Source organism: Glycine max, chromosome 3, assembly GCF_000004515.6.
Source record: "Glycine max cultivar Williams 82 chromosome 3, Glycine_max_v4.0, whole genome shotgun sequence".
NCBI lineage: Eukaryota > Viridiplantae > Streptophyta > Magnoliopsida > Fabales > Fabaceae > Glycine > Glycine max.
This window is the reverse complement of record NC_016090.4, coordinates 46,837,642-46,864,955: the sequence shown is the minus strand read 5'-3', so window position 1 is coordinate 46,864,955 and position 27,314 is coordinate 46,837,642. Positions and strand designations below refer to the sequence as shown.

The 27,314-nt window shown below is 30.2% G+C and overlaps 4 protein-coding genes across 4 annotated transcripts; 1 reads left to right on the top strand and 3 right to left on the bottom strand.

The window, feature by feature from the left end:
• Positions 1-299: 299 nt before the first annotated feature.
• On the top strand, positions 300-4,647 carry LOC100786825 (protein NEGATIVE GRAVITROPIC RESPONSE OF ROOTS). The gene is made up of 6 exons (XM_006577303.4): positions 300-669; positions 787-859; positions 3,348-3,919; positions 3,997-4,147; positions 4,220-4,279; positions 4,368-4,647. Exons 1-5 carry the CDS (start codon positions 664-666, stop codon positions 4,237-4,239), a joined length of 822 nt encoding a protein of 273 aa, XP_006577366.1. The 5' UTR covers positions 300-663; the 3' UTR covers positions 4,240-4,279; positions 4,368-4,647.
• A 1,066-nt stretch (positions 4,648-5,713) lies between these two features.
• HAK (potassium transporter 5-like) lies at positions 5,714-11,027 on the bottom strand. The gene is made up of 9 exons (NM_001287448.1): positions 10,784-11,027; positions 10,466-10,688; positions 8,040-8,288; positions 7,757-7,798; positions 7,399-7,659; positions 7,268-7,320; positions 6,778-6,892; positions 6,395-6,649; positions 5,714-6,284 (listed from the first exon to the last, which is right to left on the bottom strand). The coding sequence occupies exons 1-9, from the start codon at positions 10,961-10,963 to the stop codon at positions 5,905-5,907; spliced, it is 1,758 nt and encodes a 585-aa protein (NP_001274377.1). The 5' UTR covers positions 10,964-11,027; the 3' UTR covers positions 5,714-5,904.
• A 5,361-nt stretch (positions 11,028-16,388) lies between these two features.
• Positions 16,389-19,619, bottom strand: LOC100785776 (uncharacterized). The gene is made up of 5 exons (XM_003520847.5): positions 19,384-19,619; positions 18,430-19,091; positions 17,784-18,023; positions 17,407-17,498; positions 16,389-17,269 (listed from the first exon to the last, which is right to left on the bottom strand). Exons 1-5 carry the CDS (start codon positions 19,397-19,399, stop codon positions 16,651-16,653), a joined length of 1,629 nt encoding a protein of 542 aa, XP_003520895.2. The 5' UTR covers positions 19,400-19,619; the 3' UTR covers positions 16,389-16,650.
• A 2,248-nt stretch (positions 19,620-21,867) lies between these two features.
• On the bottom strand, positions 21,868-23,858 carry LOC100785243 (GDSL esterase/lipase 5). The gene is made up of 5 exons (XM_003520846.5): positions 23,252-23,858; positions 23,025-23,146; positions 22,658-22,879; positions 22,308-22,563; positions 21,868-22,206 (listed from the first exon to the last, which is right to left on the bottom strand). Exons 1-5 carry the CDS (start codon positions 23,517-23,519, stop codon positions 21,971-21,973), a joined length of 1,104 nt encoding a protein of 367 aa, XP_003520894.1. The 5' UTR covers positions 23,520-23,858; the 3' UTR covers positions 21,868-21,970.
• Positions 23,859-27,314: the final 3,456 nt, after the last annotated feature.

The window sequence follows — 27,314 nt, the reverse complement described above, 5'->3', positions numbered from 1 at the left end:
TATTGATAAAGGATGAAAGGTCGAATGAATTACGAAGTAATAAGAATGTAGGAGGAGAATGTCTTTTATGTTCTACTATAAAGTATATTATAGGTGTGAGTGGGGGGAAGGGGGGTAAGGGGTATAAATTAAATAATAGAGAGTAATAAAGAAATGCTTTTTTATGGTAATAAAAAATTATATTAATACATTTTTCATAAATTTTAATTAATAATAAAATGTATTAGATAATGTATATATAGCTATATTTTTTAATAATATATATATAAAGAAATACTCTGAAAGGGAAGGTAAGGAGGAAAGAGTGGAGAGACGGAGATTGGAAAGGGAGAGAAGTGGTAAATTAGTCCGTGATCCAAAAGCGATATCATAGATCATATCTGCATACTACGGTCAATTTGGCCATGAAATTCATCAAATTCCCATCTCAGTTTTCTAGTCCCAAAGCTCAGTCCTCATAGTCATTGGCTTCCATGCAAGATCTGACCACAGAGAATTTCACACTCCTCCTTTTTACACTTCCCTCACCCCTGGCTCTTCCAACCCCCTTTTCTCCAGATCACCTTATATATATATTTTTTCCCTAACTTGCTGGTAGCTGGTACGTTCCACACTAGGCGTCTCTAAGCCCATTTATTCATTCATTAGTCCCTGCCTCTCATAATGCAAGTAAGTTTCCTCTCTCTCTCTCTCAAAGAGAGATCATATCGAGGAATCACTGTGTTATCTTACATTAGTTCACGTTATTCATACCGCCAGATTTTTTTTTGCTTTTGTCATTTGCAGTTCCTCAGCTGGATGCAAAACAAAATTGGTGGAAAACAAGATATCAGAAAACCAAACACATATACAGCTACTAGTAAGTTTTCTACTCTTTTTTTTTTTTCTCCCTCTGTTAATGCATGATTTTTCTAGCATGCCCAATAGTAATACGATCTAAGAATATTTATATTCGTAGCCTGAAACACACACCATCGAGCTTCTGTCTTTGAAGGAAACGATGAAAGAAATAGAAACATATAGTAAGACAGAGAGACGACCGTATATATGTTTTCTTGTATGCATGCTTATTTTACTTGTATCATAAGTAGATTCTTGTGTTATAAAAAGGGGAGTGGGTGGATTCTTTTACATGTCATTGTAAAAGTTTAGACTTTTAGATGCGTACTTGGGAATGATTTATGTATTAATTAATTTTAAAGTACCTCAAGAAGAAAAGTTACATATATTTCAGAATTTTAGTTCACACATGTTTTAGCTTGTTTTTGTAAGATGTTAGTTTTTGACCTTTTTTGTTCTTCGGTGTTCAACATGAAGAAACTAAATCATCTTTGGTTGCATGAACGTTCGATCAGATCTATTAAGAAAGGCACGGACCCAGCAAAGATATCTTAATTATTTATATTTCAAATGCACTCTGTATGTGTATATCTTCTTCCTCTTAGAAAATTTAATATTTTCATCGCACATCCTAAATCATAACGATCCATAGATTACATATATTTCTCTCCAATACTATAATTATTTGAACATAAAATAGTTGACATCATATATAATGTAACATATAATTATTATTTTTTATAAGCATATCTTTATAAGAATTATTAAAATTAAAGGGTACAATAAAAATTATCCCATTCTAATTATAAATAGAAAAGGTGTTATACTTCAGTGGAATGTTGAGGATCTAATTAAGTTGCCACATATATAATCATTTTTCCTTATCCTTTGAAATTTTCTTCTTAGATTAGTGTATTAACTTTCCCATAGTGCAGGAGTTTAATATAATAATCATAATCTCTTAAAAATATAATAATCATAATTAAGTTTTATAATATAATTAATCAGAGTTATTATTTTCATTTAATAATCTGTATAATATTTTTATAATATTATTTCTTTTTACAATCAAATCAACTATATATCTTATCTCACATGTTTTCTCTATTTTTATTATACCCACCCACAGATATATACAGAGAGGATTTATTAACGTCCGCTAACAGTTAGCTAAATTATTTTAACTTGAAAATAAGTGAAAACACGCTTGCAAATATCTATGTATATATAATCTTTGTACAAATATAAATGAAAAAGAAGAAGAGGATCAAGCTTTGTTATCTATATAGTCTTACGGAGACCCATACCGAGTAAATACAAATCAAATATTATATTTATGATTTTTTTTATTTGTAAGAATAAAAAAATATATCAATAAAATTTATAATAATTTACACATTTTATTAAATGAATTAAGTTAGAACTTCTCGATATTATATTATTAGGAATTATGTAATAGTTAAACATTCAAAGTATAGAACAAAATTCTTTTTTGAGAACCAATTGAAATTATGTCTAATAGAAAGAGTTGATGTCTGACAATGTGATAAATTAATATATGAACTTTCACTAAAATAAGTATTTATATTTAATATCCGAGATCATGTCTATAATAATTAAATATTTGATTATATGTAAGAAACAAAAAATGACAATAAATTGAGTTGAATTACACTTTATTTAAGTATGTTTAATTTAACTTATTTTTATCAATTTTCAGATGATTTTAAAAACCTAATTTAAGCATTATTAAGCATTAGTAACTTGCTTTTAAGCATTATTATTAAAAAAAATTAGGAATAACATTGGATTTATCTCATGGGTTCTGTTAATTCATGCTTTTAGGTTTAAATATCTTTCAATTCAAAATAATTTATTATTTTTAACTATCTAAGAAATATATTTTTTTTAACCCAAGATATCTCTCTATCAAGAGCAATAGATTAATCTCCCAAAGTATTAAAATTTATTTAAAGAATTGATATCTCTTAACAAAAGAAAACATCTAGAACCTTATAAGTTCTTAAAATATGAAAATACTTAGTTTTTCATTTAATATTTTCTATTTCAATCAAGATTTTTTAATAGTTTTTAATTATGAAAAATACTATTTATTTTCTTTATATAAATATTTATAATTGTACTTTACACTATGAAAACACTCTTTAAATCATGTCTTGTCGTATTTAAATATGTCTCTATTTTTTTATCTTAGCCATGAATTGTTTGATCATCCTAATTATTTATATCCCCCAGGAATTAATTTTCATATATATATATATATATATAATTTTTTTTTAAAAATGTTGATTTGATAAAGCAGCTCCCTTTTTTCTGACAAATTAGCTTGCTGCAAGTTATAATTTATAATTAGCTTGCCTCCAAAACAGAGCAAAGGGTTTTTTTTTTTCTCTCCTGAATTTGTTCAACTCTAGGACTAGGATAACATCCTTATCTTGTTGTGAGAATTGAAAAATGTGTTCATTTGGTTGTTTGGAACTGCATAGATGATGCAAAACTAGTGCGTCGAGAAGAATTAAGCGATTGGCCTGATGGTTTACTAGCAATTGGTACATTTGGAAATAACAATGAAGTAAAAGAAAAGACAGAGAAGAACATTCTTAGAGAGGATCCATCCTCGTCAGAGGAAATAGCAGACTTCACTCCTGAAGAAATCGGTAAACTAAAAAAAGAGTTAACTAAGCTGTTGAGACAAAAACCCAATATTGTGGAAAAGGAAATTGCTGAGCTTCCTCTGGACAGATTTCTCAATTGTCCATCAAGCTTGGAGGTTGATAGGAGAATCAGTAATGTACTTGGCAGTGATTCCGAAGATAAAGATAAAGATGAAGAAAAAGAAGAAGAAAGAGAAAAAGAGGAAGAAGAAGAAGATATTGAAAAGACACTTAGTGTCATACTTGGTAAATTCAAAGAGATTTGTGCAAACAACAGCAAGAAAGCAATTGGGAAGAAATCGATTTCATTTTTGCTGAAGAAGATGTTTGTTTGTAGAAGTGGATTTGCTCCAGCACCGAGCCTTAGAGACACCCTTCAGCTCCAAGAATCAAGAATGGAGAAGGTATATATGCAGTCAATTTGATGTATGTATATGTGGGTCTGCGTCTGCCTAATTAATACAATGAATATTGTATACAGCTTTTAAGGACAATCCTTCACAAGAAAATAAATTCCCAACATTCTTCTCGGGCATTGTCCCTCAAGAAGCGCCTCGAGGACAGGAAGATGCCAAAGGAGGATGAAGCTGAAAATGATGATGGCTGTAAATGGGTCAAGACTGATTCTGAATGTATGTAACTTCATATCATATTAGCCCTTCTTAGGTTGCCAAACACTGAGCAAATCTTTTTTCTTCTTGCAGATATTGTTTTGGAGATTTAAATCCACCTCAATTTTCAACAGCTCTTTCTTTTCGTGTCAGGTAACCTTCTGTTGTGTCTTTGTCACATGTTATTCTAAAGTCTTCCAAAGATAATAAATTTGCAAACTTAACATTTATTTTGCCTCAGATCCAATAAAGAAGCCAAGGCTATAGAAACGATTACGAGGAAGCGTGAAATGGAGCTCATTTTTTTAATAGAGTTTATCTGTGATCTTGCACCGAGAAATGAGTGGCTCAGATCAGCAGTATCTCTGTTTTGTTACCGGCGCCTTCCCTTGTTTTTTTTCTTTTTTTCATGGTTGTTTCTGCGGATGCAGAGCAACTCATGTCATACTTAATGTCTTAATCGTAAAAAACATAACTGATATGCACTGCAAAGTTTGACATTGTGAACACTTCTCATCCAACTTTTAAAATCCACTATCTACTAATTCGTTACCTTTGGTCCCACTTGGCTCAAGCAAAATGATCACTAGTGGATTATGTTGTTTAAGATAGGCCAAATCACAAACCTTGACTTGTTCTTCAACTTGCTTAATTATTTGTAAATAAAATAGCTTGAGATGAATGATAGTCACACCGTCCTCAAGAACTAATCTATAAGTTGCGCAAGTCTCTCACGATTTAAGATGTTCATTCTAAATTCATTTCAAATTAAGACTATGTTTCACACAACTTTTTTGTCTTCACATGTAAGCTACTCTAAAGTTAAAAAAAAAAACATAGAATCAAGTAAAAGTTATTTGTCAATTTTTATTTTTTTAAAATTTAAAAGTTCTTTAAAACAAGAAGTTATTTAGCAAAAAAGAATTTGCTTAACAAAAAATCATCTCATATATTAAAAGAGTACATTTATAGAAAACAATGTTATATAAAATTAATTTAATTAACATAAAAGTATTTTAAAAATTAAATAAAATATGAAAACTAGATATACTTTAAAATAGTTTAAATAACAATTTAGTCCCTTAAAATAGAGAATTTTTAGCTTTAGTCTTTTAAAGTTTGATTTTAGATCTTACTATTATAATTTTTTTTGTTTTTTTAGTTCATATCATTGTGATTAATAATGTTATCAATATCACCATGTCATATTATTAAATGATGACATGATCAATTATCACGTCAATAAAAAATAATATTATAAAAAATATCACTCATCATGATAATATCATTCAAAAGAGAACTAATAATTTAAAGTGACATATTTATTGGGACTAAAAAATGTAATGAATAAAAACAAAAAGTTCAACTAGCTTCTTTTTAAAGTAGTTAATTTAATAAAATAACTAATTTTTAAAATAAGTAGTTTAAAACAAAAGTAGTTTATTTAATAAAATAGGTAGTTTCTTTTTTAAAAATGATCTTTATAATTATTTTTTTAAGTTTAAATAAATTGGCAAACTCTAGATCATTTATCATATTCTTTCTCTTATTTAATTACTATTCAATAAATCAATTAATAGTTGAGAACATGAGATTTGACTCAATTTTGGATACACACAAAATTACCTAGATGTTATGAACTTGTGATTCACTTATTTGTTTAGTCAAATATTTCGTGCACACCTCATATGATAATCTACACCTAGGACGAGAAAGAAAAGAAAAAGATACATATTTGATGTGATAATAACAGAAAGATAGAAACAAAAGAAAAAGTGTTAATGGTTAAATAGAATGTTGGAGTGTCCAAGTATCAATTCGTACAGAAGTCCTATTCCGGGCACTCGCCTTACGTCTGGGTTGTTGGCCACTTCATTCAAATACGCACTTGAAACCTTGTTTTTCAGTTCAAACATGTATCTTTCTTTGTGCACATAATGCCATATTCCCATCACCGCCGTCAAGAACATAGCTGATACAATTGGAAGATACCCTCCTGCTGTAAACTTGGTTAGTTGAGAAGAGAAATAAACAATCTCAATGAAGCCAAATCCCAAAAAGAACACACCCACGCGCCACCGACTCTTTTTCCACAAAACAAGCATTATAAGCGATGCTAGAGTTGTTGTGATCATCATATCACCAATAACTGCCATCCCTGCATACATGCTTTTGTCAGTTAGAGTTACCACTAGTCTAGTACTACTAATTTTGTAGCCTCAAACTGGTAATAAATGATTATAGATAGATAGAGACAGAAATTATTACCATATGCATGGCAAATCTTTTCTGTGGTCTTGAAGGCAGCACAGACCACAATACATGCAATCATGAACATGTAGTTGACCTCAGGAATATACACCTGACCTTGATGTTTAACGGAAGTGTGCACTACCCTAACTCTTGGGAAACAACCTAGACTTATGGCCTGGGATATAATAGAGAATGCTCCTGAAATCATTGCCTGACTGGCTATAATGGCAGCAGCAAAAGCCACAACAAATGTTGGCCAATATAAGGGATCTGCATGTTATTATTCACAATTAATATATATAGGGGAAAAAAACATTTCATTATTAATTGAGCTTCAGTAATCAAATGAACTTCCACTCGTTAATGATCTTCTTGCTCTTTAAAATTAAACAACTTACCCGGTACACTATCATAGAAGGTATTAGCCACTTTCTCAGGGAACTTCCGTAGAAATGCTGCTTGCCCAATGTATGCAACCACTATTGCAGGACATGTAATGCAAGAAAAGCTAATCTGCAACACATATTATAATATATGATCAATTTAAGAGCAACTAAACAATCAATATTGCAACTTGAAACAATTTCTATTCAGGAATTGACCACAACGTAACATTAAATTTTGTCAAAAAAAAAAAAACACCTATAACAATCGGAGTGCAGCGATGATGAAGTCGGATAAGAACCAATCGGAGTGCAGCAATTATAAATATATAATGTATAACAATAATGTGAAATAAAATTATGTATGTGAACAACTTAACATTAAATTTTGTCAAAAAAAAAAGTATTAATTTTTTTATAAAAAAAATAATAAATTTTTTCAGCATATATATTCCCTAAACTGAAAGTATATATTTGCGTTTACGAGGATAAATTTATTACTTACTTGAATGGATCGTACATTAAAGTGACCCAAGTCAGCAAACATGGCCTGGGATCCTAAGATTATATGTATCTTAGTTAGAATTAAAGGTTGATACAATTTAATTAAGAAGATTTAGAATAGATGCTAGTCACCTGTTATGCACAAAAAGACTCCACCAAGCGATAACCATCCTTCCTTGCCGTTCCGTTTGAAGTAATCATATATATATTTTGGATTAAAAGCACGTAATACGCCAATGTCATATTTAAATAAATTGTAAAGGCCAATCCCACCGATGAATAAAAACCACACCAAAATTATTGGAGCGAATGAGAAACCCACTTTATCTGTACCAAATCGTTGCACATAAAATAGGACTGCCAAGATTGCTATAGTGATCCCCACAGCAGCATCTAGAGAAAAGAAAAAATTTAAAAACGCGCACACATTAAATTGACATGTGTCAACTTGTAACAAACTTTAAAGAAACAAAGACATTTATTTACGTACCTTGACCTAAAGATGTACTGATCCCACTTACCGCAGAAAGGACTGCACACACATTATTAAACAATATAGTAGTGTCAAGCCAGCTTTACAAATAATTTTTGTTTTACGTCATTCCTTTAATCATTTATTTTTTGTTTCTTTAATTATGGAGTATTTAAATTGATGTCAACATTTATAAAGCAAATATACCATAAAATATAGTAAATAGCAACATGGGACACATACTCATAATTAATTATTTAAAATTGAAAAACAAAATGAAACTATAAAATGACTAATTAACCTGAAATTGATGGCGTAAGAATCCCTTCTCCTATGACCATGGAAGTTCCCATTATAGCTAAAAGTAAAAGCACAATCCGCGCAACATGACTGTCCTCAAGCTTCTGCTTTAGTTTCTGGGCTCGTTTAAACTCAGTAGACGGTGTTTCAAGTTTGTAGTTAGAAAGCTCCCTGTCCTCTGGTTGTTGATTTGGAATCAAACTCATCTTTATATGCCTAAAGATTAGCGAATAGAGTGCAATTGCTCCACCTATATATACAAAAACTTATTAGTGGTGGTATTATTATTATTATTTTGTAAAACATACACAATATACTAGAAATAAATGCCATTAATTTTGGAATTGAGTGTAAAAAAAGTGAATATATCCAAATTGGTTACATATATATTTTTGGTTATACAAGCTATTTATATTAGTAACTTTTTTTAAGTGAATATATCACTAGATATATTTATTCATTTTTCTTGTTACTTTTTTTAAATAAATTATAGTATTATTATTATTATTTTATTATTTTATATTTTTTGGTTATTCTAACAACTAATTTTATCAAACATCTATAATTTAATAAGTAGTTTTTTAACTTTCAACTACTAGCTAGCTTTCACCTTTTAACTTTATTTATGTTTGACAAGATATTTCAGTTAATTTTTAACTTTTTTTATTAATTGAAAAATTTATTTAATTGTTCGGTAAATAAGTCTTTTTTAATATTTTCTTACTAACTTCTATAATTTTTTGAAATATTACTTGAGATAGCATCTCTTAAAATACTAGCAAAAAGCTTCTACTTTTTTATTTTTTTTTTCATTTTTTATCTTTAATAAATTTATCAAATTTCTTGTTTATTATTTTCAAATAAATAATGATTTTATAGTTAGTTTACTAAATATTTATCATTTAATAAAAATAGTTTTTTAGCTTCCCGTTATCAGCTAACTTCTCAATTCCCAGTTAACATATTAGTTAATTTAGTTGAAAGGTTTTCAGTGGACAACAGGCCCCCGAATATTTTTTTGTGTTGGGACAAAATGAGAAATTCATTATTCGTTATTTTTTGTTTGGCTTAATTATCACTTTGATCCTAATTTATTTTAAAAGATATAATTTAGTTCCAAAGTTTTTAAAAATTCAATTTGGTTCCTAAGTTTTTTAAAATATTTAATTTGGGTCTCAATTTTTTTTAAATACATTAATCTATTCATTTTAAAAGATTTAATTTGTTACTCAAGTTTTTAAAAATATATTCAATTTGATCCTCAAAATTATAACCGAATTCGTTAAAAATAACTAAATTGATACATTTTTAAAAATTTAAGGAAAAAAATTAAATCTTTTAAAATAATTTGAAGATCAAATTAATAGTTAAACCTATATTATTACTCATCTAACTACTTTAATTTTAATATTTCGTCTCTTTTATACTCTCTTTTACCCCAATTTCATTTCAACCAAATACTCTTACTTTTCACTATGTTTCAACTCTTTTTCATCTCTTTACATTCCTCGTGTATTCATTCCTTTTCACACTTTTCTACCAAACTTTTGTTAAGGTTTTAACACAAAATTAAGAAATACAATTAATCCTTCTAATCCTTATTATAAGATTCAAATTAAAAATGTGATTTTGTCCTTTTTACAAGGTTCATTCTAAAATGTATTTTACATTAATTACTTTTAAAGAAAAATATTCTTAATTAAAGTCAATTTTAGAATGAAGTTATAGCGAAAGAAATATAATTTATTAATGTTTGTAAATTTTGTTTACAAAGATAAATTTGAAAAAAAAAATCTTTCAACTAAATTAACTAATTTTCTTAATTTATTATAATTAGTTAATAGCTAATTAGATCTTGTAATAAGGTATTAGTATTTCATAAAAAAATATTATACAAATTCCTTAGAGCATCATTAACAGAGATTCTTAAACTCAAAAAATACATGTTCACTATCTATTACCTATTCTTGTTAAAGAATTCTCTACACTGAAGGTTGAGATATAGGGGGAGAACTCTCAAAATCTTATTTTTACCCAAAAAAAAATGATTTAAGAATTCAAAATGCACTCTTTTGTTAAAAAAATATGATACTAGATACAACAAATATTTTTGTTTCAGATTTATTTTAGAAAGGAATTGTGGGACAATGCCAAATTAAATAAATGAAAACATAACTTTTTATTACTGATAAAAACATAACTTTTTATTACTAAAAAAAATACCTCCATGTGAAACGACATTTAAGTGGGAATAAGGTAGTAGTTGAAAAAGTAATATTTAGTTAATAGTATTATTATAAATATGGAAACATACAGATGAATAGAGACAAAAACTATACTTTAAAAAGGTAAAAAAAAAAAAACCATGAAGGCCGTCTAGCTAACCAAAGGTGGAAGAAGGGAAGTTTGTTAATTTTTAGAACGTACCGTTGCCGTTGTCGTTGGCCCACAAAACGATGAAGACATATTTAAGCAAAGGTATGAGCACAATGGAATAGATGATGAGAGACAAGACACCAAGAATGTCATCAGTGTTGTTAATTTTTTTAGTGAAAGTGCTTGCATACACATAAAGTGGTGATGTACCAATATCACCATATACAACCCCTATGCTTTGAAATGCTAAGCTCAGCGTCGTCCTCCAATCCATCTGTTATAATTAATAATTAAGATTAAGAAGTAGAATAATTATATATAGAACAGTTAACTAACGTATAAAAATGAACATCTAGGGAGTGTACCTACCTGGTAGGGATCGTGTGCAACCATAGAAACTCTTCCAGCTTCTAAATTGAGAGAATCTACGCGGCGTAGCTTTGCCCATGGTACCTTTGGGTCTTTCGGCTTCATCAGGTTCTTCTCTGCAGTCTCCTTTCCTGTGTCCACCTCTTCCTCGATGCTCGTTCGATCTGCTTCTCCAGACATAGCTTCAGCTAGCTAGCTAGCACTTATATTATATACTCGATCTAACTTCTCTTCTTTTAATTTGGCTGGAGATGTTCATGATCAAGTTGCGTTTTGCATTGGTTTTTATAGGCACACAAGTCAGATCTTGATACCCTCATTCATTTCTACATATTATTTTATCGTCAATAATTGTACTATTTTATCTTTAAACCGCGCCTCCTTCGCGAGGTCTCGAGTTGACTTTTACGTTCGTATGGGTTATGAAAACACCTGCTTGGTTTACTCTATCCAAAGCATAGAATTTATTGTTTTAATTGGTTACTTATATTTTGCCGCGACGTCACTAATGTAGAATGTGTCTTTTTATTTTTATTTTACCTTCAAAAGATTCGTTACGCTTAAGTGAGACTTCATATATTCAATAGCAAGAGTATATTTAAATGAACAATCATTTTTACCTCGTGTTTCTTTCCTTTATTCATTAACATTGTTGAGCCTTGGATTTTTAGGCCTATCTACACTAATTACTATTTTGGTGATACCTTTTATAACCTTGCTTAAGTAACTCTAACCTAATGTTTACTAGTAATCAGGGTTACCATCTCTAATCAAGGTCGAAGGGTTATTCGGCCATATACATCATAAGGGCCAAAATGGTATTTGGCTATATACATTTTAGGTCATATTTTCATTATGTGAGTCTGGATAGGTGTTTTAGTGTCTACTTCTCTGATATAAAATAAATATCATAAAATGAGATTAATTTTAATAAATGATCAGTATAATGATTTTTATTTATACAAACATTTAATTATATTTTTAAAAATTATTATTATAAATTTGATATTTTTTTCAAATAATAGTTCATAATTAATTAATATATATGATGTCGTGACAAAAGTGGTATGAATGTAAAAAAAATCATATAATAATTCATAATTAATTTTTAAAAATATACTTTTTTAATTAAATAGTATTTTTTTGTTACAACCTGTGGTGCTGTGGTTGCAATATTTTATGAGATTCTTAAATTAAAGTATAATTTAAAATCGTTATTATTAGTTATGGGAAAAAAGTTTGCACCAATACCGGAAGTACATAGGTTTCATTAAATAATCGAAAAGTCAAGCAATAAAAAAATGGAGTTCAAAGAAAATCACGCAAAAAAAAATAAAAAAAAATACTCGTTTGTATACGCGAACGCGACATCAAATCTATCCGTACTAACCAATAATATACTCATTTAAAATTCTAAAGAGCTCTCTCCAAAAAGAATTTCGCTTAGTATTGATTCTTTTTTAAAATGTTTTTTACAGAAATGTTATTTGTATAGTAATTTTACAATTAAAATGTAATATTATACGATATGATAAAAAAATAAAGTATAAAATTATATACATATAAAAAAATATAAATAACATATCTAACACACTTTACTATTATTTAAAATTAACTATAAACCATACTTTTTTTTATAGGTCTAATTTCGTATTTCTGATTTTATATGAGTGTGTTTGAAAGAATATCTTAAAGAATATTATGTTTCTACCACTCTTATAAATATAATTTTTTTCACTATTTATACAAATAATTAAGAATAAATATAAATTAATTAATTTAGTTTAAGGTTTCTTAATTTAATATAAGATGTAAATGTGATCTGTTGTTTGATGAAGTGTTTTATAGATAAACTATAAATGTAGCATACCTCATAGAAATTAAATCTAATTATTTTAAAATTTAAATGAAAAAAATGTGTAAAAATAATTATAAAATGTGAAATTTGTAAAATATTAATAATTAAAAATAAAAGTAAACTAAAGCATAAATAGTTTTCAACTTTCGCTGGTAGTAATTTATTTTATTTGTCCAATACAAAATGCATTATTTGCCTTGTGATGTCATGAATTAACTGCCGGGGGTTTTAAATGTAATGATTATGCAAGTTTTTTCGGATCGAAACTGCACTGGCACTCTGGCAGCGTTGTGTGCACGAGGAGATCAAGGTAATTTTGTAGCAGCTATGACTTGCTGAAAAATACCTTACTTTAACGTTTTGGAAGGTGAAGCTTGGGGATTACTAGAAGCTATAAAGCTGGTGATTTTGCTAGACTTGAAAGATGTGATGTTTCAGGTGGATTGCAAGAACCATTGATAGATTGAAGGGTGAAAAGAAGGATCTAATTGAGGCTGGTCATATTATTGGAGAATGTAAAACATTGTTAGCATATAACTCATCCTTTTATATAGGATTTATCAAAGAAGCAACCTAATAGAATGTCTCATGAATTAGTAAAGGTAGTCCTGTTTTGTTCTAGTCTTTTCATTTTTTATCATATAGTTTCATGTACTGAAAATTTGATTTATAATAAAACGAATTAAGTATTATTGACTAAAAGAAATGTCATGAATTAATATTCATGTACTAATAATATAAAATAGTTTTATATCATCATTTAATTATAATTGATATAACTTTTAAAGTAATTATTATAAAAGTTAATAATTTCATTATATATATATTGGTTGTGATTAGATAATGGTATAAAATTTTATATACTTTTAGAGTATAATCATTTTTCTCTTACAAAATATAAATTCATAAGATTTGAAAAAATATTATGAATTTTTAAGATTTTAAAAGATTATGTGAAATTAAAAAAAACATTCAAAATTATTGATAAAGATCTATGAATTTTATCTACCTAACACTTTAAATAAAATTCATCTTATACAAATAATCCTAGACTTGTACATATCAAATTATTTTTTCCTAATATATTTACAAGCACAATAGTCTTATTTCCTTTAATCATCAATCATGTTAATTGTATAAAAATTATATATCACAGTGTCCACTAGTAACCTTGATATTTGTAACTATTCCCACAATAACAATCCCACCAAACAAAAAACATGTCTAATAATTGTTTCAAATCTCATTTATATATTTATCCACTTATATGTGAGTCAACTTCTCACATTTATTAAAATTATATATTTCTCATGTTCATATATATTCACATTCATTTATAAGTATAAGACTATAAGCACGTAATCAAGATTGCACTAATTCAAATAATTGGAAAGATCTCTCATATCATACATTTCAAAGCATGCTCATCTTTGGTCGAAAGAGAAAAAAAATTATGAATGTCTATGACTTTCAACAAAGAGACAAAGGATTATGTTGTTGGAATTTTCTATTTCAATAATTAATGTAGGTTAATATTATAAGATAAATATATTAGTTATTTATCAATAGTGAGTTTTATTTTATGTGATTAAATTAAGTGAGTCCATTAAACAACTAAATTAGATGATATGGACTTAAATGAGTAGATGTCAATGTTGACTCATTGAGGGATAATAAGAATCCTATTAGATTAACACGCTATAAGAAGACTATGGTCCCCAATATATATCGATGTCACACATAGTTCATCTTCTCCCCATTTGAAGAGTTACGAAAGTCTTATTGTGGAATAATGAAGTTTCAGTTGAGGAAGAATCATGAAGCCACCAGTTATATTGTTAGCCGATTATACATTATCTTTACATCATTCTATAACAAATCCTAAAAATAGTGCATAGATTAAAAATCATTCACGGATTCAGATTTTGCTGTATTTGTTTGATAAATCATTATGAATTCATATATTCTTAAAAATCTTCTTAATAATCATGTAATGTGTTCATGATAGTTATTGATATTTTATAAGGATCCCTTAAAATTACAAGATATGTTTGATGGGAAAAGAAATAAAGTTTCATGAAATCTCAAGGGTTTTAGTGAAATTATTTAATGTGCATTTTATACTAAAGAGTCTCATGAAATCCATTAAAATTCATCCTAAGAGAGAATCATCAAAATTTGTATAGTTTTGAATATCATAAGATTTTTTTTAAAGTTATAAAAAATATTAATTAAATACCAACGAATTTTATTGATTTTCTTAAAAAATCTCAATAGTCTTGATTGAATACCACAAAACTTATGTATTTCTATTATTTAAAAATCTTGATTGAATACCTCAAGACTTTTTTTTACCAAAAAAAGTATTTTAAAATCCTAGTTAAATATATTCTCCTAACCTTCTTAGCGGACAATAAAGATTGACCTAATTAATAAGGATCATACTCGTATCACATAAGAACATAAGTTTAAATCATGCTTTCATTGTGAAAATCTTGTTGATAATGCTTTCATTATGAAAATCTTGTTGATAGATAATTTATAAATACCTTTCTAAGTGTTTGGTAAGCCTTGAGGCATGCCTCGTGAGCTTCCAAAATTTAACTTACCTAAACTAACTTATATAAAAAAAGACAATTTTTTAAACACAAAATTTATATGTGATTTTTTGGGTATTTTAAATTTAATTAAAATTTGAATCTAATTGATGCTTATATTTAATACAAAGTTTAATGCCCATGTAACAATTTAATATAATTTTTTATCATAAAAACTTGTAAGACTTGAAACATGTTTTGATCCGAATGAGTTTTTAAGATATAATTCACCTAAATTTTATTATATAAAAAATTTACCATAAAATTTAGATGTAACTTTTTAGGTATTTAAATTTTAATTAGAATTTGAATTTAATTTTTCTAATTGATGCTTATATTTATTACAATTTTTTATTATGTAAACTATTGAAGTAAAACTCTAATTCTACTTAACCCAAAGAATTGGTACAATAAATTGGTAATTTTAAATTTAATTATATTTAAATTTCTACTAATAAAGATTAAGTTTAAATAATATAAGTTGATTAAGATTAAGAAAAAAAACTATTACTTTAGTTCCTAAAATTATACTATAACAATGTGAGGTTAGTTCTTGATGCTATCTTTTTTCCAGAAAAAAGTCCCTCAATCAGAAATCTTTGATACTGCCTCGCTTCCAAAATAACGAAAATGAATTTCGCATTTGTGAAAAAAAATTCTAAAAATAAGTATCATATTTAAATTTTCAATGTAATATTATTTTTTTCTGATTCTGTTGGAATGAGAGTGGGACAGTTAAGCATTGGCGATGATAAGCGGCAGGAGGAGGAGGAGGGTTCGATATATGTCCCCCTAAACCTAAAGAAGTTGGAAGCGTTGTTCTGAAACCTCCTTTGGTTTTAAAGAACTGAGAAAAGAGACGGTCTAAGCGATCAAGAGATACCTATAGTTTCTCATTGCTTTTTAAATTCTACTATAGTTATTAGTTGCATTGCTTCTTTATCATGCATCCCTCTCTTATTACTTCAATTCTGTCATTATGCCTGGATTGATTAGTTTCTTGACCACAAGGTATGTTCCTTCCCTTTATAACCAGGTATTGTTTTTGCATTTAGTCTAAATAGCACTATTATCCCTCGAATTCAAAGCTTTCTGATGTGCTTGACTCTGCCGCACTTGTATCTTACTATGGATATCCACAAGAAAATCATTTAATAACTTGACTTTGAATGTGTCAATAAGAGCCATAAACGGCTTTACTTTATTTTCATCTACCAGGGAAATTGAAATTTAACCTAAAGTCAGTAACCCTTTTTTTTTTTTTTGGTACAAATAGCATTGTAGATCAACATTGCACTAAAACAGAGCAATCCAAGCTTTCATTATCAATGTTTGGCTCAATCATGTTTATTAATTTAACTAATAAATAGAATTAGAGTTATATTGTTGTGAAGCAGTTTCTTGACTTAGAATCAAGCTCGGTTCTCCAAAGCTAATGCAGCGGAATCAATATGTACAAGCAGACAAGAATAAACTTTTTGCTTCAACCTGTCAACAGTCTCCACCAGCTCTTCACTTTCCGTGTTAGAACTGCTTCTCAATTTGTCCAGCCATTCATTTGCATGCTTAAGGTGTGATAATGTGAGAGCTATATGGTTGGCTTGCTCCATCTGTCTTCCTGCATTATCCTTACTTTCCTTGCCCATCTCTTGGGAGCCAACGGAAAACCCAGCATCTAATATCTTTTCCAAGTACATCAAAAACCATGATCTTGTTTCATTTAAAAGGACCTCTTTCAGCTCATTGATCTTTTTCGTGCCATCCTCTTTGGCCCATTCTTGCTTCTCAGTTCTTGATAGTTCATTTAAGGGTTTTGGAGACTTTGACGTGCTTTTAACAGGCATCACACCTGCCGTCTTGCCTGATTTATGTTTTTCTGCCGGAGTAGGAATCTTATATAGTTGAATTGGTTTATCTTTCAACTGAGTTGTACCATTTGGCTGGTCCATGAGTTGCTGGAGGGCAAAAAATTTGTTCAGTGTAGCATGAGGGTTCTCTGATGATGCAGATGAGCAGATATTGGCAAACATACTGAAAACCAAAGATGAAGAGGTAATAACTGAGTGTCAGAAAAAAAAAAAAAGGCAAAAGGAATTAGGCATTCATTTTTCCCCCAAATTAACTAATGTGTGCCAAAGTTTAGATAAAAAAAAAAAACCTCTGTATACCTTAGGCATTTAACTATCGATGCTGCTGCAGATGCTTCTTTTTGGGCTTCTACTACAACCTGAGAGGCTAGATGTTTCCTTCTAAGAATAACCTTGTAAAATGAAAATAAAGTGGACAAGGGGGAAATTATGTTTATATGATGGTCAAGTATAGAATCATGTTAATATGCAAACACAAGTGGTCAGATTGCATTAGTTATAGTGTGTTTGTTTTAAGCTTAACACATGCTCTAACGTTCGAATGCTAATCCATCTAGATTGGATTGGATTGGCATTTAACGGCAGTGAACAACTTTTCAAACACACCCTTAAAGGAGGACGACAAGTATGTGTGGTAATATTTGAGAGAGACAGAGAGTAAGTAATTTCTAATGCACCTTTCCAGGCTTCAGAAGCTTGACCGGCAAAGCGGACCATGGAATTGCCTCAGTGTTATTGCTTTTATCTTTACCACGAGACAACAAATTCATGTTCAAATTTTCCTGTTTAGTAGAACTGTGTTTGGCAGAAGTGCGCTTAGAAGGTGCTATGACAGTCTCCCGGATGTTACACTGAGGGATGTCTTGCTTTGGTGAAAGTGCTTCAAGTCGAGTACCAGTTGGAGTAATTGGGAGCACCTGTGGTGCTAAAATAGATTATTGTCACCGCATTATTTTCTTTATTAGCAAGTAAATAAAATCAGCATTGAAGTTGTTTGTGTCCTTTAATTTCAATTTTTAAATATATTCCATTTCTATTGGTTTCGGGTAATGAAATTGAACCATTTTCAACTTCATGTTTACCATACAGAAATAGTGACACTACATAATTTCTTCTGATGAATATCCTTTGTGGTAAGATACAACTGATTGTATCTAATAAGTTGATTGAAATTCTTTACAATTTTCATTCGAAGTCTATCATATTTGTTTCTTTTATGGCACTCACTTTCCTAACTACTCCATAGCTACCTAGGACAACTTAAATTCTACAACCATACATTCTTGAGTCTTTAGCAATTGGAATACGAAGCAAGAATCATACCTGGCCTTTGATCTCTAGTTGCTTTCCTTTCGAAGATTCCACCTTTTTACTATCTACCCCATTTTCTGAATCATTTCCTTTGCTTCCTATATTAGTATCTGCCCCGTTCACTCTTGAGTTTGGATTTAGAACACCTTGCATGTACCTGGATGCAACACCTACTTTTTCCTCTTTAATAACGATCTTCTGCCTTGAACTTGGATTCTCTTTGGCTTCTGTTAAATCCATGGACTTTGAACCATTAACTCCATCATTATCTGATTGCTCTAGAATCTGCATTAAATCCTTAGGATTGCCTTCAAAAGGGTGCCGTCCGGGGACTGGTCTAACTCCGACAAGAGTTGGAACAGGTGTACCAGCCTCAATTCTATCCACATAAAAGAATTGCCCGAGCTGCAGCTTATTATTCAAAATGAACTCGTTGTCGTCCTTTGAGAGTGAGACATAGGTTGAATGAGAAGAGTCAGAGACTTTTATGAAGAAACCTTGGTTAGGCCATAATTCAGACCCCGATAATGATGGCACGATGCTGATCACCTGCAAAAGGACTGAGCGATATTCCCCGCGAACTTTCACATTAGAGTTCATACTTTGAAGAAGCTTCAGTAGAACTCCTGGTACCAGGGATGCCATTCTTCTTCCAATGATATTCCAAATTGTAACTGTGATGCATTGTAGTTTTTATGTATTAGTAAAAAATGCATGCCTGAAATATTGAGAAGACAATGCAGATAGTAGATACTTCTGTGCCATAAATTGACTCGACTTATTTTATTCCCTGAAGAGTCCTAATAATGAATGTTGCGAAAATGTGGCTAACTGAAAACTCAATCTTATCATGAGATGAGATCTTCAATTTATAAAAGATGGGTAGCAAGATTTCTTCTCTGGTACAACATTAAAAGTAAGCAGAAAAACAGCAGTCAATACAGGACGAGTGAAAATTCAAGTTACCAGAGAGGAGGAGCATAAAGGACCAATAAAAGTGAAGGAGAGAAAAGTCGAAGAGGCCCTTTTTCTTGATTCTGTACAGAGATGACAAACTACTTGGCTTCCAAAACAGAATAGAATGACTGCATCATTGCTTCTGCAATGGCATAACCGAGAACATCTAAAGCTTTGCATGCCGGGCAGGGCACGTAACCATCAAATTCCCTTGGCTTGAAAGCCAAGGGACCATCATATACTTACGCGTGAGAAATGTACAACACGTTCTGTGAGACACGAAATGACAAATCAGCCCTTTTATAGAGAAATTATGCCTTACCCTATCAACAATTTAGTGGGCATTATGGTCTTTATGCTGGTGGGGCTCCATCTGGTGGCGTTTCATTTTTGAAGTTAGAGGCAATGTAAACATAAGAAAGGTGAGGACATTCCCATGTTAATTTCTTCCGAGGCGTCACTAGAAGCCCTTCTCATATTAATTTACCACCTTATTTGCGCAGGGCACCAAAGAAAACTAACTAGATTAAGAAATCTGCATTAATCCTACTATATACAAGCATAGTCATTCATTCTTTTACCAAAACGAAGTCCTGCCATTGAGCATTATTGCCGGTCTTAAGCTTTTCCTTGAAAATGTACATCATACAATTTATCTAGAGTGAGGGACAAAAATATACGGTCTTATATAAATTTTAGTCTATCTTAAACGAGAGTTTTTTATGACTTAATTTTGTCTTTATTTTTAAATGAATGACTTCTTTGAGTATCTAATTTTATTTTTTATTCCTTTTAAATATGATTTCTTAATTTTAAATTTTGATACTCCATTAAATTGGAAATATCATTACATGCTAACTAACTTATATAATTAATATCTGTTGAAAAAAATATGAAAATTGATAATATTACCTTTTAAATGTTTAATACATTCATAGAATTACTCTTAAAAAAGTGACTGTCGCAAATATTAATCTATCAAGATGCCACAAAAAACATAATAAGCATGTCATTTATTTAATCGAAAACGATTGGATTATTCTTCAAATAATGTTTTCAGATTGTATGGGCCAGCAATAGTTTGATTTCCGCCCTTTCAGTGGGATGAAGCGAGTCAAAGAGCACATAATCATATTCGCTAGGATTCTCACATAAGTTGATAGCAGCAACATTACACAAGCACCACTACCTGAAGGAAGACCCAAAAGGAGGACAACCATTCCTGCTTACCTCACCTCAGGAACTTTGTTAGCTAACCCGTGCGATGCTGGTGCATCCTGAATCGCCCACCACTATCGCACCATGCTTTGTCTGCCATTTGCTTGTGCATTTCCAATTCTGTTAGGATAGGATAGAGCAGAATCACAAATTTTCTTATTTCAATTATCAGTATAAATATAGAAGCAATGTAATAAGGTAGAATCAATGAAATTTTCCTGCATTTTTACCCTTCTTGTGTCTGGAGGTTCTGGCCCTCGAAGCCAGCTTCTTTGCCATCACGTTTCATAAGTCGTAATCTTTCATTCATTGCTCTTTTACCTCCGCAATATCCCTTGTAAGCATGCCACGCCGCCTTCTTAATTTAAACCTTTTTAATTAAATTTTCACTTACTATAATGATGGGATTTTGTTTTTATTCCATGAAGTCAAACTGACCTTCTTAATTGAAACCCTTTACATCATATATATATATATATATATGAAAGTTTTTTATTATCATTTAATACGCACAAATCATTATTTAAATTACTTTAAAATAATCTTGTGCGTATAAAATGATCCTTGTTATTCAATTCTCTTCTTGATTGGGAGGAGATTATGATGGTATATTTCATTTTCCTAACCAAAAACGAGTGAAAATGCTCCTCTTTAAGCAGTTTTCTATTGCAGCTTCTACATGGGTCATAAAGATGTTAAGTTTGAAACAAATTGTAAAATAGTAGCCGATAAATTACAGGCTGCAAGCTGTGATCTGTCAGAATTGGAGTACATTGTTAAGTGTCAAACAATTGCATAAATATTTTAAAACAAATTTATCATTACTAACTAAATTAATTATTTTTTAATTCTGATAAATTAGATCATTGAATCTTATAATTAAAAATGAAGTAGTAATATTTTTTTAATTATAAAAAACATATAATCACTTTTAAATATATTAGTTAATTGACGGATAAAAAATATTATATAAAGATAAAAAAATTAATTATTAATTTTTTATCTTTAATTTATGTTGAGATCTATTAAGATATTAATAATAAAACTCATATTTATTGGTTGAAAAAATTATTCCTTAGATTTGTGTCATCATAATCTAGTCACTATTTAAATCAAATTATGGATACTTTTAGAATAAAATTTACATTTATGATAATATTTAATTAATATAAATGAATTTAATTATTTTTACTAATTTTGATGAATTGAATAATTATTTTTTATATATAAGAAAGGATTAGATAGTATTATTTTGCTACGTACAATTAATCCATCAAGATGTCACAATTATAAGTTATAACTGCCGATTACATGTATTTTGCCTTTTAGTACAAATAACAATTAACAATGTCAGCTATCTTTTCTCCTCATGGTTGAATTATTCTTGAAATAGTGTTTTGAGATTGAATGGGCCAGCAATACTTTGGTGTCCACTCCACATAAACTGGGAAATAATCTGATCAGCCCTTTCAGTGGGATGAACCGAGTCAAAGAAGACATACTCACTGGGATTCTCACATAAGTCGTAATCTTTCTCTGCTCCTTTACCTCCACAACTGAAATTTCCCCTGTAAGGCCCGCTGCCACAGCATGCCACACCGCCTTCTTTAAACCCTTTACAGCAAATTACCAAAATCGATCATGACATTAAATTTTCACTTACTATAAATATTAAATACTTATACATACATACATGCAGTACGTACGTTACCTACCATATTTTGAAGGGTTGTTTATAAGATCAAATGACAGATTAAAAAAATCGACGTATGAATATTTAAATCCTTTTAGTTGTTTCTTTAACTTCCCAAGTTCCACAGAAAGCACGCTGTTATGCAGTTTGGCTAGTGCTGACGCTTCTTCCACGCAGGAACCTTTAGGTGCATTTACTAGTATCTTGACAAATGGAACACAACCCATAGCTGGCATGTTAAGAACCCCAAATTTCCTCCCACCCGCCTTGTGTATCTCCTAATATTAATTTCAGCTGATTAATAGAATGGTAAGATTGATTATAGAAAGCTTGAATGCACGTACAAGTAAGTAACTTGTACATAACATATACCTTTATCACGGCTGTAAGACTACCAACCACCATGTCTACATATTTCTCAGGAGTAAAGACACTCGATTTTTCTGTCAGATAGACTTCATAATCATTGCTTCCGATGTTAATCAAGTAGACAGCTTTGGCCAATAGAGTTGTGGTTTCTGCTACTCCTAGTTCCTGCCTCAATACCTTGCTGACTTTCTTGAAATAACTTAGTTGAGTTTTTAGATCTATCACCTGAAATTAAATATCAAAATAGCTAGATACCATATATAGATCAATTGCATGTACGGTTGGATATAAAAGTTAATGACTAAGAGTATAATATATATTCAATTTCATCCTTAATTAGCTAACAATATATAACATATATGCAACAGACCAGTCCTTGATGGGTTTCAACCAAAGCCCCAGCTCCGGCTGATGCAAAATTGATTCCGTCTATGTATCGTTGATTACCAGGAAATAGAAATGGGGGGATTAGAGGCAACTTAGCATACTCAGCTGCAATAAAGTTTCCATGTTATTAATTGTAGGAATAGAAGCACGATTAATTGCTTGCTGCTAATTAATGAATTAAGCTCGTAAAACCAAAATTCTTATATGTACCTACGAAATCTGGAATCACGCGACCATCAGAAAATCTACCGGTTGGATACTTGAAGAAGGTTTCACCATATGGAAAGAAATTTGCATGATTGTCAGCAGTAGTATTGATGTAATTGTTGTTTCCAACATCAAATATTGAATCTCCAAATACAAATAATGCAGCGTTTTCTTTTGGCTGGCATATTTCACCAAGGCAGCAAGTTGGAGTTAGTATGCCATAGCTTACAAAAAGAAGCAGGATGCAAAAACTGAATTTTGGACTTGCCATATGAGTTTCACATCAATTTTGTAATGATCTGATCAATAGTAAGCAACTTGTGTTTATAAAGGCCACTGACTTCATGCAGAATGAAAACTAAATTTCCTGCTTTATGCAAATAATTTAAATAGTAAAATGTTTTTTTTAACTGGATTTTGGACTTGCCATATGAGTTTCACCTCAATTTTTTAGATTTTTTTTTAAAAAAAAAAAAGTAGTTTAGGACCAATTCATATAGGTACCAAGATTTATTTTTATTTTTCTTATGTTGAAACTGGCCTAACAGCCGAACAAAATAAACACACATGATTAACGACAATGCACTAATGGTGAAGAATGAGGACAAAAAAGACGGAGGACTATAAAACATGCTAAGAATATATAAGATGGTGAAGCATACAAAGGCCAGCCAGAATATCTGCTTCCTCCCTAAGCACACGATCACATTAATAAATAAAAGAGAACTTGTGAGGCAATGCAAGACTCTTATAGCTAGCTGTTTGTAATCGAGACGGCAGCCTATAATGATGATTCCTTAGACATTCACGAATGATAAGAATTGAGCAACTTGAGTCTAGTCAAACCTCATCACGTACTAATATGTCGTGATTATTGATGTAGATTGCTCTACTGCATCATTGGAGAAATTAATTGTTCAGTAAACATTACTTTCTTAATTACTATAATCAAGAAAAATAATTTCGATTTTCCTAATTATTCTATGTATAAGATCAATGGAGATTTATCATTTCTTCTTTTACTCAGACTTTACTTTTATATAAACCATGTATATAGACTTGTGTATATCACTGCAGAAAATAATGATTTATTCTATCTCATCAGGTTGAAAGAAAAATAAATAAATATATATATATATATATATATATATATATATATATATATATATATATATATACTGACTTGTAAAAATTATATCTTTTATTTGAGCAGTGTTAGAGAGAAAAATGTTGCTAACATTCCTCTTGAGATATTAAATATGAGAAATTATAAATGTTAGATTTTGAATTCACACTTTAACCCTACTTATCAGTATATTAAGAAACATTTAAAAGCCCTATTTTAACAATGTCCGTTAAAAGCTTTAGATGTCAGTTAAATAAGTGCTATAGTGATTAAGATGTTCCTCTTTTCTTGAATGAATAGTGACAATTGAGTGACTAACAATCTTTTCTGTCGTTTGTGGGTTATATGTTTGTTTGGTGTATTCAACATTACTTTCATCTTTCAACGTTTCACTTTATTAATTTGGCTCAAAAGTATGTAGGCCACGGCACCATACAGAGAGACAAATAGCATAGGAATGAATTGGGTAAATAAAGCTTCACCAATGCAGAGTCTAAGAGCCTTGATTTTCGAATATAGACAGAGTCATTCTGTGCATCACTTTTTAGATTTGAAAGAAAATTCAACATTACAAAGTTTCAACTTAAATGTGACTCACAGTCACATGAAAAGGCAAAAATCTAGAAAAACAGGTAAGCCGTGAAAGGCAAAAGCACAAAGTGATGAGAGTTGTTTAACTTTACACATTCACATTGAGGTGGATTTGACAGAGTGGCCTGGCAATGGGATTATATATAGACAGATGAAGCGCAATTCAAAGAGATGGATCTGGATTTACTGAGAACAGAAGCCTGATACAAAATTTTAATTTATATATAGATTGGTAAATCCATACCGCAATCTATGTATAGGTCTAGCTATAATTGATGCCGGTGGATATTTAAAAAAATAATAATCATACTAAATTTAACACTTGGAAATAAATCAATATAAACAAGAAATAAGGTAGAGTTTTTTGGTAGAGATTAAGTATTGTAGCTCAAAATGTAGTTGAATCCAAAAAAATGGAGAATTAAAAAAGGAAAAAAGGCAGAACTAACCATAATTTCAAAAAGTTTTATATGAAGTACCCACACGTGGGCTCTAGAATCCCCTATGATCCTCATCTGTGCCATGTTTTGCTTTGAAATTTCTTGTAACGATGTGTTGGCGATGATTTTGGTGAGATTGGCACTATGCAATAAGACACGAGATGGTACACTCACGTTTTCACTGTGAGGAGGTTGAAAAAACCAAGGAATTCTAATAGTTCCTATATGCAAACCTTCATGATAAACAAGAAACCTTGATGAACTAAAACCTATGCCAAACTTATTATGATTTTCTGCATTGAGGGTTAAGTAGATTACAGATGAAACCAGCAGAGTTAGATTAGAACTATCATTATCAATCTTGTAAAAGTTTATTTTAACCTCCCGAACAGAGAAAACAGGCTTGTGGGGTCTAATGATGAGGATCATAAAAAAAGTGGCTAATCCAACCACCATGCATATGATCAAAAGGAAGAAACAGCATTTCTTGGAAGAAAACACGGGATTCTGTGTGGAAACATCCATTTCTTGAGTTTCGGCTAATTAATGGGATGTCTTTCGTTGCCAGTAGCACTCAATTATTCCTTAATAAATTATTGATACCAAAACCTTTTGAGGAGAAAACCTGTGCTGAAAGAAAGCAACTATTTTTTGTTTAAGCAGTTTCAAGATTTAATTCAAGACAATGATGGCTTCCCTCCTGTTATATAGCAACACAATCTCTAACAATTCTTTACTAGTCAAAGTGTACGTGTTAAAAAATAGAAAATGTGTTGCTGCAGTGGCGTACCAAATCTTGAACCAGCTAAAGGAGCGAATTTCTGCACCATATATAAAAACCAGCATGGAATCTAACAATAGATTTTTGTACAAGACATATTGTGACACACTAAATATCATACGATGGAACGTGGAAGTAACATTTAACATGAGCAGTAGGCAGGGGTGAAAAGAAGTTAAGTGATCTCTCGGAGGCAATGCGCAAATTTTTGGGAGGCTTTTGAAAAAGAAAAAGACTTGAGCTTGAGTCACAATAAATAATACTCAATAGTCAAAGTTTAATAAGTACCTTATATATGTAACTAAAAATATCTTTGCACTTTGCTACTTTCTTGCCAAGAGAACACTGCAATGATCCTTTAGTTCATTAATATTCACGTCACTTTGGACTTACACGCAATGGAGTCCTGAATTCGAGCACGTAAGAACTTTAGTTCGGTAAACGTCTCCATCTCCTCCAAACCATCCTAACAGAAAATTATTGACCACATATGCCACAACTAATTAGTAATTACCTCTTTCAAATTCTATAATTGCACTTCTTTAAAAGCTCAATATTGTGTAAGGCCCAGTTACCCGTATATAGGATTTAAGGCTAAGTTTTAACTTCTTACTTACCTAAAGCTTTTCAATTATAAAATCCTATAACTTCTTATAAATAAAAGTTGATTAATTCTGAAATTTTGAAATTAATTAATTAAAAGAAAAAAAAGTTAAGCACTGATGTAAAATAATTTCACACTTTTATCAACTCAAAATAAAATGAGTGTTACGTTAGATGAACATTTTTTTCTCTTATTCATCATTTACAATTACGAATTACAATATTAATAGATCGTGTGTAGCACTCTCAGCAGCCGAGTTTCTTCTACTGGCGTTGATAACCTGACATGAGAGCTTTTCCAATTATTATTGTGTTGATATTCTTGGATCAAATGAGGCACATGAATAATAAAATCCTCTGTGCAATTTTTTTCTGCGTCTCCAAATCTCCCTAATCCCATGGTAAGCTTCTGAAAATAGAAGTTTGTTTCTCAAAGCTGCTTTTTTATTTTTTAGGTCAATGGTCAATGTGTTTTTAACGTATACCGAAGCCACTATCTTGAATCAAGATTCAAGACCCATGCCC

Coding starts and splice junctions, on each gene's coding strand:
- LOC100786825 (XM_006577303.4), top strand. Junction 860..3,347: donor AAACACATATACAGCTACTA/GTAAGTTTTCTA, acceptor GGAACTGCATAG/ATGATGCAAAACTAGTGCGT. Junction 3,920..3,996: donor AAGAATCAAGAATGGAGAAG/GTATATATGCAG, acceptor TATTGTATACAG/CTTTTAAGGACAATCCTTCA.
- HAK (NM_001287448.1), bottom strand. CDS start 10,963: ATGTCTGGAGAAGCAGATCGAACGAGCATCGAGGAAGAGGTGGACACA. Junction 7,321..7,398: donor AGTCTTTTTGTGCATAACAG/GTGACTAGCATC, acceptor ATATAATCTTAG/GATCCCAGGCCATGTTTGCT. Junction 6,650..6,777: donor CTTCTATGATAGTGTACCGG/GTAAGTTGTTTA, acceptor AATAACATGCAG/ATCCCTTATATTGGCCAACA.
- LOC100785776 (XM_003520847.5), bottom strand. Junction 18,024..18,429: donor AACTAGAGATCAAAGGCCAG/GTATGATTCTTG, acceptor TTAGCACCACAG/GTGCTCCCAATTACTCCAAC. Junction 17,270..17,406: donor TCGATAGTTAAATGCCTAAG/GTATACAGAGGT, acceptor TTTGGTTTTCAG/TATGTTTGCCAATATCTGCT.
- LOC100785243 (XM_003520846.5), bottom strand. CDS start 23,519: ATGGCAAGTCCAAAATTCAGTTTTTGCATCCTGCTTCTTTTTGTAAGC. Junction 23,147..23,251: donor CGTGATTCCAGATTTCGTAG/GTACATATAAGA, acceptor ACTTTATTGCAG/CTGAGTATGCTAAGTTGCCT. Junction 22,880..23,024: donor TTGAAACCCATCAAGGACTG/GTCTGTTGCATA, acceptor ATTTAATTTCAG/GTGATAGATCTAAAAACTCA.